The sequence below is a fragment of the Panthera tigris genome, chromosome C1 (genome assembly GCF_018350195.1).
Source record: "Panthera tigris isolate Pti1 chromosome C1, P.tigris_Pti1_mat1.1, whole genome shotgun sequence".
Lineage (NCBI taxonomy): Eukaryota > Metazoa > Chordata > Mammalia > Carnivora > Felidae > Panthera > Panthera tigris.
Window position 1 is genome coordinate 155,814,285 of NC_056667.1, and position 17,028 is coordinate 155,831,312.

At 42.0% G+C, this 17,028-nt stretch overlaps 1 protein-coding gene across 6 annotated transcripts in view; it reads right to left on the reverse strand.

Moving 5' to 3' along the window:
* STK39 (serine/threonine kinase 39) overlaps positions 1 to 17,028 on the reverse strand; it is a 317,083-nt gene that overhangs the window by 204,822 nt on the left and 95,233 nt on the right. For all 6 annotated transcript variants that reach the window (XR_006220759.1, XM_042994630.1, XM_042994631.1 and 3 more), the window contains exons 6-8: positions 6,559 to 6,668; positions 6,162 to 6,263; positions 3,713 to 3,846 (exon numbers count right to left, since the gene is read on the reverse strand). Coding sequence is in view for 5 of the 6 variants with exons in the window: in XM_042994630.1 (XP_042850564.1) it covers positions 3,713 to 3,846; positions 6,162 to 6,263; positions 6,559 to 6,668 (346 nt within the window). In the remaining variant the exon portion in view is untranslated. The remainder of the gene's footprint in view (positions 1 to 3,712; positions 3,847 to 6,161; positions 6,264 to 6,558; positions 6,669 to 17,028) is intronic.

Genomic DNA, 17,028 nt, shown 5'->3' on the forward strand with positions numbered 1-17,028 from the left:
ATGCCCATGACAATCTTATGAAGTAGATGTTATTAGGCTCATTTTACAGAAAAGGGAATTGAGTCATGCAGATGACGATAAAGTAGAGCTAGGAATCTCACCCAGATTTACCTAACTCTAAGAAGATGAGGACTTTCAAGTAAGTGTTAAAAGAGGTTCAAGGAATATAGAGGAAGAGGAAGAGCCTTTGGATAACATAAGCAAAGGCACAGAAGACAGGAAATAGTCATGGTTTCTTTCAGGTTTGTGTAGCAATTAAATGTTTACTTATTTAGTAATGAATACATATTTTAAAGCTGCACCCTATATAATATATAATTCAACAATATTGTTTATTCCCATTCTCATATTTCATCAATCTTTTTTTTCCTCAAAACTTCCCACATCCGTGTCATTTCATTTAAGAGAGAGAGAGAGAGAGAGAGAGAGAGACACCTGAGAAGCTGCTATTAAGAAATGGGCAGAGGGCCTGAACAGACATTTTTCCAAATAAGACATACAGATGGCCAACAGACATATGAAAAGATGTTCAACATCACCCATCACTAGGGAAGCACAAATCAAAACCACAATGAAAGAAGAGCCTGGAAGGTTCAGTCAGTAGAGCATGCGACTCTTGATCCCGGGGTTGCAAGTTTGAGGCCCATGTTGGGGGAGAGTCTACTTAAAAAAATTAATTAAATTATGGGGTGCCTGGGTGGCTCAGTCAGTTGAGCATCCGGCTTCGGCTCAGGTCATGATCTCAGTTTGTGAGTTTGAGCCCCGTGTCGGGCTCTGTGCTGACTGCTCAGAGCCTGAAGCCTGTTTCAGATTCTGTGTCTCCCTCCTCTCTGCTCCTCCCGTGCTCGTGCTCTGTCTCTGTCTCTCTCTCTCTCTCAAAAATAAATAAACATTAAAAAAATTTTTTTAATTAACTTAATTAAATTTTTAAAAAAACACAGTGAAACATCACCTTACACCAGTCCGAATGACTAGTCAAAAGGTAAAAAAAAAAAAAAAAAAGAGTGTTGGCGAGGATGTGGAGAAAAAGGAACCCTCGCACACTATTAGTGAGAACACTATTAGTGCGGCCACAGTGGAAAACAGAATGGAGGTTCCTGAAAAACTTAAAAATAGAACTACCATATGATCACGTAACTCCACTGCTGGGTACTTACCCAAAGAAAACACTAATTCAAAAAGATATATGTACCCCTATGTTTATTGCAGCATTGTTTACAATAGCCAAGATACGGAAGCAACCCACGTGTCCACTGATAGGTAAATGGATAAAGAAGATGTGGTATATGAATACAATAGAATGTTACTCGACCATAAAAAAGAATGAGATTTTGCCATTTGCAACAATATGGATGGACGTAGAAGGTATAATGCTGAGTGAAATAAGTCAGTCAAAGAATGACAAGTAACCATATGATTTCACTCGTATGTGGAATTTAAGAAACAAGAAAACCGAATAAAACACTCTTAAATACAGAGAACAAACTGCTGGTTGTCATAGGGGAGGTGGGTGTAGGGATGGGTGAAATAGGCGAAGGGGTCTAAGTATATTTATCGTGATGAGCAACGAGTAATGTAGAGTTGTTGAATCACTGTATGGTACACCAGAAATCAATATAATGTTAGTTATGTATGTTAATTATGCTTCAATTAACAAAACAAAAAAAAAAGAGTCCCCTAAAAACTTGGTGCACCACTGACACTCTGTTACAGAGGACAGCTGCACAATAGTGAGATTAGATTATGTTATAATGTAAACATCTAAAAGAAATCCTTAAACTATTAATACTTTGTACTTCAGTAAGTTCCTAACAGAGCACTCTGAGGGAAAGACTTTGTAAGAATTCAAATATACGATGCAAGGCTCTAATTGAGATTTTTTTTTTTTTTTTTTTTTTTTTTTTTTAGTGGGGTGGTGGGAACCTATTATTTGAGTTCATATAGTTAACACCTGGGAAGACTTTCAAGATAATTAAGAAATAAGGACAGTTTATTAAATATAGTGTATAATAATCTAATTTATCCTAAGTTACAAACCTCCTAAAGAAATCTATTGTATCATTAAGTATACCCGTGATTCTACCCTACAGCATTTTTTCCAAAAGGGCTGAAGTTGGGTGACATTACACATCATCACCACTAGGTGGGATCTCAACTAGTGTGAGAATCACAAAGACCAACCACAGTAATGCAGTGCTAACTGGGAAGACAAATACTTCTCTCATTGGGCTTTGGAGGATCAAATTGTTTCCTTGGTGATGGCAAAAATTTATGTTTGGAGAGGACACCAAAAAGAAAGGGAAGACAAACAAGTGTTGCAGAACAAAATTAGAATCTAAGAGCATTCTCACCCAATAGGAGAGTGAAGAAGTAAGCTCAATGAAAGAGTAGTATAACTAGGGAGGAAAAACAAGCCCTACAAATCAAATACAAAGGGCAACTAAGATGTTGAAGCAAAAATAGCCTATTGGCCTATTGGTGTGACAAAACAACTATCCCTTTTACAATAAATAATTTAAAGATGCTTAATAGCAAACAGTCTTCAGATCTCCCATCATGAGGATGAATGGTGACTGATAAAAGATTCAAGGCAAATTCAGTAAAATGTAAAGGAATGAAGAGAGTAGCTATGAAGAACGGGTAAAATAATGGAAATTATGTTTAATCTAGAGAAGGGTTTCTGACTCAAACAATAGACTACTGTGCAAAGATTAAAAAAAAAAAAAAAAAAAAACCACACAACTGAAGTTTCATAAAGGATTTAGGAATACAGGAATCCCTCCGTCCAAAAGCAAGGTCCTTCCCTGAAACAGAAAGCTTCTGGAGAGAAGCCAGTATTTACATTTTCAAATCTAAGTATCAAATTGAGCCCCTGGGTGGAGAAGGTGGCCAGTAAATCCTCAGAGGACTCTCTGGGTCTGTCGTCCAGGCTGACTGTATGCCAGGAGGGTACCACACACAACCAAGCTCTACAAAGGGAGTCTACCCAGGCAAGGCCTGTGGGGCTCACGTCACTTTCTTCTTTAAGAGATAAAAGATGCTGAACTATATTATGACTTGCCAGGATATTTCAAAGTCACAGAAATTAAGAAGGAAGAAACAAACTCAGAAAACAGACATGCTACAGAGCAAGGCAACAACCCAAGAATAAAGAGGAAACACTAACATTGATTTCAAACCTTTTGCTTCTGTTTATATGATTAATGTTTCTAATGCAAAAATCTTAATCTTCTTTACTGATAATCTTTTAAACAGCACAACTTGTTCTGCAACTAAAAGGAAGCTCATGCAAAATTCAATAGCTCTGCCTGGTTTAGACTGGAGCTAGCAGGATATTCAAATCCTGAGAGGTCAGCTCAACCTACACAGTGCAGAATATTAGCTCAGCTTCTGAGTGCACCACTGCCAATTTCTTTTGATTTCTGTTTTATTTCATTTCCTTTGATGACGGAGCCCACACCTAACAAACACAGTGAATCTTATTAACACTAAAAATGTTTCTCTGCCTCTCCTTCATCCTCACTCACTTCTCTCCCTCTTGGACCCGCCCTGTCTTCCACTAACAGGTTGGAAACCAGGGGCCACAGCAGGATTTACCGTGAACTAGCAGTACCTTTCAGGTGTCCTCACACAGCCTTTTCCCATGCACAAACAACGCTTTGTGGTGATTCAAACCAGGTCATTATTAACTCATCCACTAAGTGTGACATACCTTTTAGAAGGATCTTTCTGAAGACACAGGGAAAGTAATTTCCTAAAGGACTTGCCGTACTTTTTCATCATTTCCTTATCCTCTACTCCTGTTTCTAAAGTGGGTGGATCATTCTGCAAAGTCAACATTAACACCTGCAGCAGAAACAAACACCAAGACAGAATCTCAGTACAGCAATGGCTACAGTCTTTAATCTCTCACAAAGACCATCCTTGATTTAGGTACAAACATGCTTTTCCCATGATTTTAACCTTCCAGAAAGTGTGTGCTAAAAGTATTCATTTCCCTTTGCAAATCTGCTCAATGTGCCCTTTCACCTTTCTGTTATTCCATTGACAGAACTTACAAAATCTGTTCTGTGTGTTAAGAATGATCTCCCAAAGCGGCCAGGACAGAACTTCTGGGAACTGGCTCTCACACAGCCTGGAGGAGCACGTAGCTCCAGCACAGGGTTAGCGAGGGCCGGGGCTCTGGCTGGGAACGTGCGTGGGGGCGGGGGCCAGAGCAGCAGTTCATGTGCACAGGTCATTCATGAGTAAGGAACCGCCCCTACTCAAGGCTTCTATTAACACACTGCCAACCCTAAAAATAAATCCACACCATCCCAGAAGGTAACACATGATTTCCTTTTTTCTTACTGAGAAAACCTACAGAATATTGCTTAAAGGCTTGGCCAAATTGAGACAGTAAGACACTGAAAGACAGCCAGAATACGAGTTACTAAAAACCATAACCAGAGAGCAAAAGGCCGTGCTGCTTTTGGAGGGGGACAAAACCAAATCAAAATACAGCTTCAAATCAAAAAGGTAAAAATTCCATTCGTTCACACTAACATCATAATTACTTGCTTTAAAAAAGAATACAATTTGTAGTAAACTATTGACCTATAAAAGGAATAAACCTCATTAATGCATAAATTAGCCTTTAATTTATGCAAACGTTATACATGCCAAGACTCCTCTCAAACACTTTCAGATGTGTGAATACATGAAGGATTACAGTGACAGTTTATTGTTTGTGGAGGAAAACAGCAAACAGAAGAAAGTGGGAGAGTTCCAAAGTCCTAGCAGAGTCCCGCAGGACAGGATAGCAGGCTGGGATCAGCAATATGATTTTGGAGCTGGGTGGGAAACGTGAAGGAGTGGGGGAAGAAAGAAAACAATACGAAAAAATAATACAGAAAAACCGGATGGAAGAGCTGCTTTAGCACTCTTTCTCTGAAAGTTCATTTCAATTGTTTCCATCTCAACTTTACATTTTCTGCTAACAAAAGCAAGTATGTATGCACACACACACCCTAATCTTAAGTATGTTAAAAACAGGTATATAGACTGGGGCGCCTGGGTGGCTCAGTCGGTTAAGCGTCCAACTTCGGCTCAGGTCAGGATCTCATGGTTCACAAGTTCCAGCCTCGCATCTGGCTCTGTGCCGACGGCTCAGCCTGGAGCCTGCTTCGGATTCTGTGTCCCCCTCTCTCTCTGCCCCTGCCCCGCTCATGCTTGGTCTCTCTCTCTCTCTCTCTCTCTCTCTCCCTCTCAAAAATAAATAAAAACATTAAAATTGTTTTTTTTTAAATATGTATATAGAGAAAAGAGTAATGTAACTACACTAAAACCTTAACAGGGATTGTCTGTGGCTAATGAGATTATGAATGATTATTCTCTTTATTCTTGTTTGGACTGCCAAATTTTTTCCAGTAAGAATGTATTAACTTTTTAATCAGTAAAATTATTTAACCTTTTTTTATCCTCATTTTTTTTAAACCTAAATTTTTCCTGTATTTGCCTAGGAAAAAATTGAAACAAATACAGACGGTACTCTCTGTAAAATACTTTGATAATTTCCACTCAACTATTTTAGCCCCCAAATAAAATCTAATCGGGTAAATCAGCCCTGATTTACCATCTCAGAACTGAGTGAAATAATGATGTAGGCCAGTTAAGAGTAACAAAAGTCTGAAAACAGTATCCAGATGTAGGTTATTGTCTAATAACACTGGGCTCACTTATTTCAGATGAATCACCAACATGACAGTACGAGCACATGGGTGAAATGTTACAGATCATTCCAAAAAAATTGAGGAAATCTATCCACAAAGATGGTATCACTATAATCTATTTTCGGGTTTTCCTTGGGGGCCTAGGGTATTCTGCTATTAGAGGAGTAATGACCAGCATGTGTCACAGTTCTCAGCCTCCACCCACCAATCTGATCACACTCTTCAGACAGCTCTGTGCTAAGAACGTAAAAGCAAGCTTCAAAGCTGGGAATTGTACCACTTTTGTCCTATTTTGTCCACTGAGAACATCAGACAACATTTAACTTGGCTGCATTCCTCCATTAATTCTCCTCAGGTCTAAGAGAAAAATGATTATGTTTAAAAGAATTACAGAACCTATTCCATTAAATCCTATTTCAAGCCCAACATATTATTTCCAATAGTAATTACTTTCATAGGAGGGTACTTGTGATAAGGCGCTGCTCCTGTAGCCAATTCAATGGCAGTTATTCCAAAACTCCACATGTCAGCCTTGAAGTCATAGCCTCTCACCTAAGAAAAGAACCAGGAAAAAACACAATTATACAACTGGAAGGTCACATATCATGAGGTCCACAGTATGTCAGGAGTCTACAGCATATACGTACAACTTCGATAATATCACTTTGCTAAGGCCCAGCAATCGGGAATTAAATCTGAGTTACATGATGCATTCTAGTAACATGATTCATTTGAATGAAATTTTAGTGTATTTAATGATACAAAAATATCACTTTTTTATTTTATACACACACACACACACACACACACACACACACACACACACACATTTTTTTTTTTTTTTTACCTGTTCCATGACTTCAGGGGCCATCCAACACGGAGTGCCAACAAATGTTTTTCTTACTTTATTCCGGGTAACATCACCCCCTGTTGCTAAGAATGCACTTACCCCAAAATCTGTAAGAAAAAAAAAATCACCCTTATTTTATGTAAGACATTATTGCTTACAAATTCTGGTTTTATAAACATCTCTTTTCCTGGTGAGCTTTCCAGTGATGATGACTTAATTGTTCCAAACACCATGAGCTCTCTCAGGGACCACCAACGCATCCTGCCATCCTACAGTTTAAACAACATCATCATGGGTCAGCAAGCCCACCAGTCCACAAGCTTAGCATACCAAATTGTATTTTCTATCAAAAAGGTATCAAAAGTGATAACTAATCATAAAGGATTACAGCAATAAAAATAATAACATATTCTTAATGGCCTAAATACAAAGGATCTCAGTTTTTAGCTGAAATCATGTATAAGAATAGCACTGGAAGCAGTAAAAATAGTATGTAAGGTAGTTTCCTTTTTTTTATTTTAATGTTTATTTATTTTTGAGAGAGAGAAACAGTGTGAGCAGGGGAAGGTACGGAGAGAGGGAGACACAGAATCTGAAGCAGGCTCCAGGCTCTGAGCTGTGAGCACAGAGCCCGATGCAGGGCTTGAACTCAGGAACCATGAGATCATGACCTGAGCTGAAGTCAGACACTTAAACTGACTGAGCCACCCAGGCGCCCCTGTGATGTAGTTTCTTTTTTTGTCTTTCTTTTACAGTGATTACTTTCTAGCCTCTAATTCCACATCATCAATGTCTGGGGAGTGGCTTTTTTTTTTTTTTTTTCTTAAGGTGGCTTGGGGGATGGGTGAAATAGGATTACGAGTTCACTTGTGATGAGCAGAGTAGTGTCTAGAACTGCTGAATCACTAAGTTGTCCACCTGAAACTAACATAACACTGTATGTTAATTATAGCTCAATTAAAAATTAAGATAAAGGATAAATAACATTCATCTCCCACATTCTCATGACCTTGCTTAAAAGTGCTAACACCTTAGGCAAAATCGTAACGGCAAATCCACAAACCCAGGTACATAAAGCCAACATGCCCAGGTTTGTACATATGTAGCAATCAACACAAAGGAAAAGCTCGTCAGCAAAGACTGCTTTTTTCTTTCTTCCTATGTTTGGTTTCTGGATAATTTTCATAGGTATAGATACAATGGTTTGTAGAATGAAAAAACACTTTTCTTAACATCCATTACATACTAAAAATTCTTTTTGTGAGCAGATAAATTAGACATACTGTATGGAAATACACACATGCATTTATGCAAAAAATGTTTGTATGTGACAAAAGAGAAAGGAATACCTGGTGATTATTAATGCATGCATTTCTGCTTAGATTTTTATTAAAAGTTCAAACTAGTTAATAAGTTCAAGTACCAACTACTCAGGGCTAGTACAGACCTACCAGGTAGAGCCAACTAAAGAACAGCTCAATGGTAAGCTGGTAAACAGTAATTTAAAAAGGTGATCAACACCTCAAAATGCCACAGCAGACTGTGTAGTTTGAGTCCCCGCCAATTCCTCTCGTTTAATTCTCCTTTGCTGGTCCCCTTTCATGACTACCAGGATGACAGCCATTTACCCAAGAGCAAAGTCCAGCACAAACCAAGGTGAAAATGTATTAGCATTTGCTTTAGGTGTTCAATATGAAGTTAGGGCAATAACACTATAACCAGTTCCCTGAGTTGAAATCTGTTGACTGTTTTACTTTACTTACATTTAAATTTACTCAACTCCCTAAAGGATTTCAACTACAAGTAAAAGGAATAAAAATTGACAAACGTGAGTCTTTGTTCCCACTGCTACACTCATGTTAATACTGAACAGAAGTGTATTTTGAAAAGGCTAGATAATTTAATTTGCACGTATGTGCCAAACTAAAACTATTTGAATTCTTATATTTTGGTCAGAAAAATGAAGCCTTGTGAAAAGAAATCTCTAGAACCAGTAATCCAGTCTCCTGTAGGTGGGAGGAAATACAATTCATGTTCTTACAGAAAAGCTAGGTGAATAAAACCATTTGTAAACATCTACTATATTCAGCTAGAGGAAAAGATAATATGATGAGCTTTGAAAAATATTAATTTCAAATTAATTTATACTTCTGCAAAGTTCAACAATGAATCCAACATCCATTTCTTTTTAGTTTTTTTAATGTTTAGTTTTGAGAGAGAGAGAGTGAGAGCACATGCACATGAGCAGGGGAGGGGCAGAGAGAGAGGGACACACAGAATCTGAAGCAGGCTCCAGGCCCTGAGCTGTCAGCACAGAGCCCAACATGGGGCTTAAACTCATGAGCCGTGAGATCATGACCTGAGCCAAAGTCAGATACTTAAACTCCTAAGCCACCCAGGTGCCCCTCAAACATTCCACTTCTATTAAAATAATTTTGTGGGGTGCCTGGATGGCTCAGTCGGTTAAGTGTCTGACTTTGGCTCAGGTCATGATCTCACGGTTCGTGAATTCGAGACCACCATCAGCTCTCTGCTGTCAGCACAGAGCCCACTTCGGATCCTCTGACCCCGTCTCTCTCTCTCTGCCCCTCCCCACTTGCACTCTCTCAAAAATAAATAAATATTTTTTAAAAATTAAAATCAAAATAAAATAATTTTGCGGGGCACCTGGGTGGTGGCTAATTCAGTTAAGCATCCAACTTTGGCTCAGGTCATGATCTCACGGTTCACGAGTTCAAGACCTGTATCAAGCTCTGTGCTGACAGCTCAGAGTTGGCTTCAGATCCTCTGTCCCCTCTCTCTGCCCCTCCCGGCTCAGCTCGCATGCTCTGTCTCAAAAATAAATAAACATTAAAAAAAATAATAAACTTGTAACAATGTAATACTAAGTACATATCATCTGTACTCTAAGGAAAAATATATTTTTTAATGCAGTTGCAGCAACCCTACACCCCAATCTCTCCTAGAAGATATAATCCATATAAAAATCCATAGTTAACATTAAATTTTTTTAATTCCTTAAAAATTCCATATGATTACATTAGACCTTTTTAAAGCTAGAAAAAAAGCTGAAAAAGATGCATAGGAGCAATTTATTACTGACAATACCCCTTCAATGTATCCTTCATGATTCACGTATTTATTCACAGGCTCCACTTAGAACACTCACTTTAAAGTCATAAACAGATGGCTAAATGTCTTTAATGCTCAGAACAAAAAATTCCAGAGGGAGAAAACGCCAATCCTAACATCTACTCACCCTTACGACTACAGAATAAATACATTGCCAATGTATATACAGAAAGATTTATATGTACTGAGAAACAACATTCTGACCAGAGTACATAGTGTGCCTGTGTAAAAAGGAAAGCCGGTATATTCCGACCAGACAGTGTACCTAGGACAGGGAGAACGAGGTGGTGAACCACTGCACTAAAAAGAGCCCTTGTTTTAGGAGAAGTCCGTCTATACAGCCAAGAAGAGTGCAACCAGACAGACGTGGGTCAGAAACCATAAACATCACTCCGGCGACACGGGATCACAGGCTACACATAGAGCTAGCCCGCCCATCTTCCTGCATCCAGAAATAACTGCATCCCAAACCAGAAAGGATGCTGTCATCCCAGGCACTAAAGGCTCTCTCACGTCTCCTGAATCCACCCACCCCGCTCCTTCCGCACTGCTGCTGGGGCGGCCTGCTGAACCCCCACCATCGTCCTGCTTCCCAGGAGACTGGCACACAGGCCTTTCTCTCCCCGACTTCTCCCTTGAAAGGCCCTCTGCTCCCTAGGAAAAAGTCAGAATCCCCGAGCACAGCATGCACATCGGACTTCCCTTTTCCTCTCCCACCTCAGCTGCCCCTTCTCCCAAATGCAGCCCTGAGGCTGGGCACTGCTGAACCACTTACTGTTTATTCCCCAAATCCATCACCAGCCTTGCCCTCCACGACGCTGCCTGTGCGCCCAGGTACACTGTTCCTCCACTAAGTGCAGGGCCACCGGCAGGGGGCGTCCTGCTCATCCTTATTAATAATGGAAGCCTCTTTGGCATCCTGACTCCCTGTGCCTCGGGGCTCTTTCACAGCCCCTCGTGTTGGGGTGTGGTTAGTCTGATGCCCACCCAACACCTTTGCCTGATGTGTGGTGTACGATTAAGTAACTTTGGGAACTGTCTTATGTTGGTATATGTGAATGCTTAGCCCTGCGGCGGATCCCCCAGGTTTGGGGCATAGCCACCTAATTTGGAGAGTGGGCAGATCCTCCAGGAAACAGCACGGTCCTCACTGGCAGGGGCCAGGTGTCCCGGTAGTTAGGTTGCACGCCATGCTACTCCCCTACCCTGGGAGTTTGGCACACCCTGAATCTGGGCTTCTGGGTCTCTTTCCTTACCTGGCTTCTTGGTTATGCCTGTTTTTATATTACGTTCATATTTATAATCATGAGGGAAACAAAGGCAAGAGAAATGTAGCTAAAATTAAATCTCCTTACAACTTGCAGACACCTGGGACATGCAGAGCGTGACCATCCTCAAGCAACTCAGGGCTACCTTACTTCCTTGATGTTTTTGCTTTATTAAAGACTAAGAATAACCTTATCTTAACAATAGCTAGCCCCTCAAGGTCCTGAAAGCCTGGCTTCCCAATTCCTTAGAGACTTAACGCTATCCCTAACCCCCACTAACTTAAAAGTATATTATCAGTCGCTCCTCACAACCCCAGTGCAGCTCTTTCTGTCCACAGGTCCTGTCCCTGTGCTTTAATAAAATTACCTTTTAGGGGTGCCTGGGTGGCTCAGTTAAGCATCCGACTTGAGCTCAGGTCATGATCTCGCAGTCCATGAGTTCGAGCCCCGCGTCAGGGTCTGTGCTGACAGCTCAGAATCTGGAGCCTGCTTCAGATTCTATGTCGCCCTCTCTCTTTGCCCCTCCCCTGCTTGCACTCTGTCTCTCTTTTCTGTCTCTCTCAAAAATAAACATTAAAAAAAAATTTTTTTAATAAAATCACCTTTTACATCAAAGACATCTCAAGAATTCTTTCTTAGCCATTTGCTCAAGAACCCTATCAATAACATGCTCCTGCTTCTCCTCACCATGTATAAATATGCTTTAAAATAATTGTCAAGTAAATCAATAGACGGACTATTCTCTGCCTTCAGACTGGGATGGGGAGATAAGCATTAACATGTTTACAGTGGAAGATACAAAATATAAGAAAGATATATTTCCTGACTTTAAGAATATTACCCCTGAGGAGAGGGAAGGCATGAAACAATTAACAACAACAATGCGCTGCTGTCTGTGTAGACACGGAGGAGCCAGGAGTGTTAAGAGCCATGGAAGACTCCACATCCACGGGGGCCTTGGACCTGGCCTTCAGGAAGAAGTTAAGACCTGGAGAGGCAAGCTGAAAAGGAAATGGCATTCCAGACAAAGAAGCAGCGTGAGCAAAGCACAAGTGTTGAGCCAAGAGGAAAAAGTGTCTGACAGCTGCAGGGGTCGAACACTCAAATACCTACAGGGGCCAGGCGGGAGTAAAGGAGGGAGGAGGGCCCTGCAAACCAACAGCACAATCCCAATGATTAAAGGGCACTTGATACTCAGTGTCAGCACAGGGGGACCCTAGGAAGTGCTGGGCCCTCCCCAGGAGCCCATTCTCGGTGCCCTCCTACCCCAGCTCTAAAGTGGGCTGCTGCTATTCCACTGGAAAACAAAGTCACCTTAGAGGAATAGGGCCTGGTGTGGCCAAAGTCCCAATTTTCCCAGAGCAAGCCAAATATCGAGACCTTTACGCAAAAGCTCTCTTTTCTGTTGCCGACAACAAATTCATTTTAAAAAAATGACGCAAAATAAAGCAATTATGCCTCCCCGGCTTAGCCTGCAAAACTAATCTGGTAAGTTGTTACAATGCCTAAAATTTACCTAAAATACTTTCACATACACCATGCAACGTTATATTTATGAGACCCAAGTGGTCAACTGACACCCTGACCCAGAATGCCCAGTGCCAGAAGGTTCTGGTAGCATTTGATGAAGGATGCCAGAGACAGCTGCTACAAGTATTTCAGTTATCTGTATCTAAGTATAGATAAGTACGAGCCAGGTGAATGCCCAAAAGGGGCTATTATTGGAGAATATTAATGCCAGTCACCTGTCGGTAGCCATGATGCACGTGAGAAACAGGCTCTCACTGACCAAAGTAAAGGCAGTCAGCACACAGAGAAGGGCTAAAATTTTAGCTATACTCCCCACTCTTGCGTGAATAAAAAGAATCCAGCCAGGCCCAAGAGTAAGCTAAATCCCTCCCCAGTTCTAGGTCTAGTTTGAGTCTAGACTCCCAAGTACAAGTATGTAAGAAAACTGCATCTGTAATGTTGGCATGTCTGCTTCGAGTGAATTTTCCATTCACCTAGAAAGACAGAGAGCAGGAACTTCCTTGAGTGTGCAGAACAAATCTGTGAGGGATCTCTAGGGGCTTGTTTGCCAATGAATGGCAAAATTTGGTCTGAAACTCGATTTCCTTAAAACCTGGGAGTGGCGTTGCTGGTGAAAGGCCAAACGTAACCTGCCTCAAACATCTGTAACAGCTACGAATACCTGTAAGGAGGAACCCGAGTTGTGCATGAGAAACTGGCTCAGGTTAGTTCAACCCTTGGCGAGAGAATAATGGAATCAGCATCTGATGGTTCAGAGCTTCCTAAAATGTATCCAAAACGGGTGACGACGCATCAGATCCCTTCAGACCTGCAAGCGGCTCATGGGGGGGAAGAGGGGGGGGGGCTGGGGTAGTGGGAGTCACCACAGCTACAGGGAACCCCGGTAGCTCTTTATTCGAATCAGTCTCTTTTCCCACAGTATCTTGGTCTAGAAAAGCAGGGAAGCACAGAGACTGGAGGAGCCCAACCACAGTCTCCTCCCAGGTAAGAGAAGCTGAGCCCCGTCCGCTCAGCACCCTGGACTACTGCTGTGCTCTCTCTAGTCCAAGAGGAAATCTGGGAAAAGCAGTCATTTAGGGATGTTCAGGAGTAAAATCAACAGGCCCTATATCTGAAGAGAGACTCTGGAAATGGAAAGGATTAGACAAATTCTTAGGAAAATAGGAAGATTTAGTGGATATTGGAATTGAAAAAGAAGAAGGAACTAAAAAGATTAAATGACCTGGCAGAGACCACACAGCAAGTTATCGAGGGTCTGAATAAAATCCACAGCCCTTCACCCTTCACAGAGGAGTCATCCACTTAGCCTTGGTCTCCTATTTGAAAAAGTTCAGTGTAATTTTCTGTACTGAAAAGGAAACGCAAGACAGAATAACGGGGTTAATATTCCACAAATCTCGAGCTTATCCCTGAGTGAAGATCAAGTTGTGGTTACACAACATAGAAAAACTAGTTTGAGGTTCCCCGGTTATTCTGAAATGTCATATTTATGTCACCAAAAACAATTCCTTCCCGATTTGGTTTGATTCCCGGTTTTGGGTTTTGTCTTGTTTTCTCACAAGAGACTCTTGAGACTACTGGCAAGACTGAAGTGTACTTCTTTTTTTTTTTTTTTTTTTTTTTTTAAATTTTTTTTTTTTCAACGTTTTTTATTTATTTTTGGGACAGAGAGAGGCAGAGCATGAACAGGGGAGGGGCAGAGAGAGAGGGAGACAAAGAATCGGAAACAGGCTCCAGGCTCCGAGCCATCAGCCCAGAGCCATCAGCCCAGAGCCTGATGCGGGGCTCGAACTCACGGACCGCGAGATCATGACCTGGCTGAAGTCGGACGCTTAACCGACTGCGCCACCCAGGCGCCCCTGAAGTGTACTTCTAAACACCCAGGAACGTTTTCAGGGCTGCCGGCATCCGGCTTTCCTGAGTCCCACAGGTTTCCTTAAAATGTTATGCCACCAATGTTGGATAAATAAGTATACAAAGAAGTACACTGCGATTCAAATTCTGCAAGCTATGTAACAATAGGTATAAAACAGAAGCAAAAACTTTCTTAACAGAGGAGGCTACAGAAACTTGTTTGTGTGTCTTAGAAGGCGCGTGCGCACTCGAGCCGGGTAAAGGGGTAGAGGAAGAGAGAATCTTAAGCAGGCTCCACGCCTCAGTGCAGAGCCCAACACAGGGCTCGATCCTACGACCCTGGATCATGGCCTGAGCCAAAATCCAGAGTCAGATGCCCAACCGGCTGAGCCATCCATGCGCCCTGAAAGCCGTTTCACTTTAAACAAAGTTCTTTTAATGTTTTTACAGGTGTGCCAGGAGTGCAGCACCCCACTGACATTCGGGAAGCAGGGGCTGTTCACAATAACGTCTAGCTGGTGTGGGTTTACAAGCCAGGGGGCTTGCAGAGTTCTGATTTAGGCACAACCCCGGCCTTCTAGCAAGAGCTAATGTGAGGAAATGTGATGTCAATTTAAACATCAATGTTACATGCCCTGAACAACATGAATAGAAAAAACATGTTAATGTGCCCAACATACAACACTCGATACGTAATTAAAAGTGTCATCTTCTGCTTGCTGGCAATTCCTAGGTGCCCTTTCCCCGCAGATTTTCTTGGTTAGAGAAGGAAAATACAGACCAGGGTAAGTAAAGGCTTTAGCATTTTCAGAATCAAATCTCACCTCTTCCAACTGAAATCCAGACCACTATTCTGTCCAGATTAATCTTCCTAAAACACAGTTCTGATCACAGCACACTCTGGTCAAAATCACTCTCCTGACCCGGCATCTGAAGAATAGCAAAGCCACCGCACACCCCACCCCGGCCGCACTTCCATCATGTATGTGGAAGCCAACAGACTTCCAGTATTGTTTCCTTCTGACTGATGTTCACCCAATTATCACATACTCTGGTACAGTGTTTTTAGCTTCACTGACCAAATCACTGTTTTCCAGTTTTTTTTTTTTTAATGTGTAATTACCTTTAGCCTTTCTACCCATTTTTCTGTTTGTTGTAGTTTTGTTTATAAATTAAGTAGGAACAACTTTTCACTCCCCTGGAGCCTTGCCATCCTCAGAGTGTCATCAGATCTTGGGGCACCGAGAGCCAAGTCTGAATGGAAACAGGGAGAGCCATCCCCTCATGCCTGCCGGGGATCCCTGCAAACCTGGGCAGGAGAAAGCATGGTGCAGCGCTGACTTAGAGGTGACACCTCAAATTCTCTAGGTGGACACCGTATCTCTGGGTACCTGTGTTGTGCTCAGCAGAACTCAGCAAACCCAGAGCAAGGAGCAGAGCCCAGATCCCAGGAGGCCAAGTCAAGATGTGGCAAGACCTAGGACAGTGGCTCCCAACCGTCACTGGGCTCATTTCCTTCTTGAAACAGGAGCAGTTTTCTTACCATTCTAATAGTTTCAGTGCACCATGAATGTGAATACAACTACTAAGAGGCCAAATGTCTGGGCGCCTGGCTGGCTCAGTCAGGGGAGCTTGTGACCCTTGATCTCAGGGTTGTAGGTTCAAGCCCCAAGGTGGGTGAAGAGATTACTTTAAAAAAAAAAAAAAAGAAAAGAAAAAAAGAGGCCAAATGACAACACACTTGGCATGGATATGTGGCCCCCACTCAGAGGCATATAGTAGAAGGTCTTGACAATTTCTAGTGAGTCTACACCAAAAATTCCTGAAACTAAAGGGAAGAGAAAACGCACCAAGGAAGGACACGGTGAGTACAAAGGAGTCACATTTCCACCCTCAGAAGGCACTCTGGAATCAAACAGGCCTGTGTGTGGTCCCAATTACACTCCCTGATAATTTACTTAACTTCTTTGAGCAATGGTTTCACAAGCTATAAAATGGGGAGTATAGAATAGATTCAAAAGATGTTCAATTAATAGTCCTTGTTGGCTGCCTACCCAACATCCATGCCCCTCCACTCTTCTCTATCAGAATCCTGCTTGTGTGTGTCAGGCCTCGGGGGATGGAATGTACTGCTCTAAGCCAACCACAGTGTTTGGCTCCTCTTACCAGTGAATGGTCTGAAGGTCTGCCCTAGTCTTGGCCCTGAGATCCAAGGGGCATACGGCGCAAGCTCTCGCAGAGAAATTCTTCACCTGTAGAAGAACCTTGTACATGAGGCTCCTTTACTGCTCACTCCCCAGCCTGTTTAGGACACTATCAGGTGAGGGTGAGATGCTCGGAGTGAGCACCCCATACAGACATGTTCTGGCCGACATACTGAGATGCAGAACAGAGAGCAGGATGGAGCAAGACCTCTGTGCTACTGCTGGGCTTCCGCACCAACCCTGGAACCAAATGCCCCAGACTTCTGTGATGCAGGATAATTAAATGTCCTTACTGTTTGATCTCCTGCCAGTCAAGCACTCTGGCATTTGGACCCAAAGACTTCTTAATTCTTATAGTCACCTGTCCTTCCCCAGTCCTGCCATGTTTATTCATACTTCTTGACCACTAAGGGTTAACCATTGCATCAGAGGCTAAAATCACTGCAATCCCCAAAAGGACTTGGTAAAAATCAGCAAGA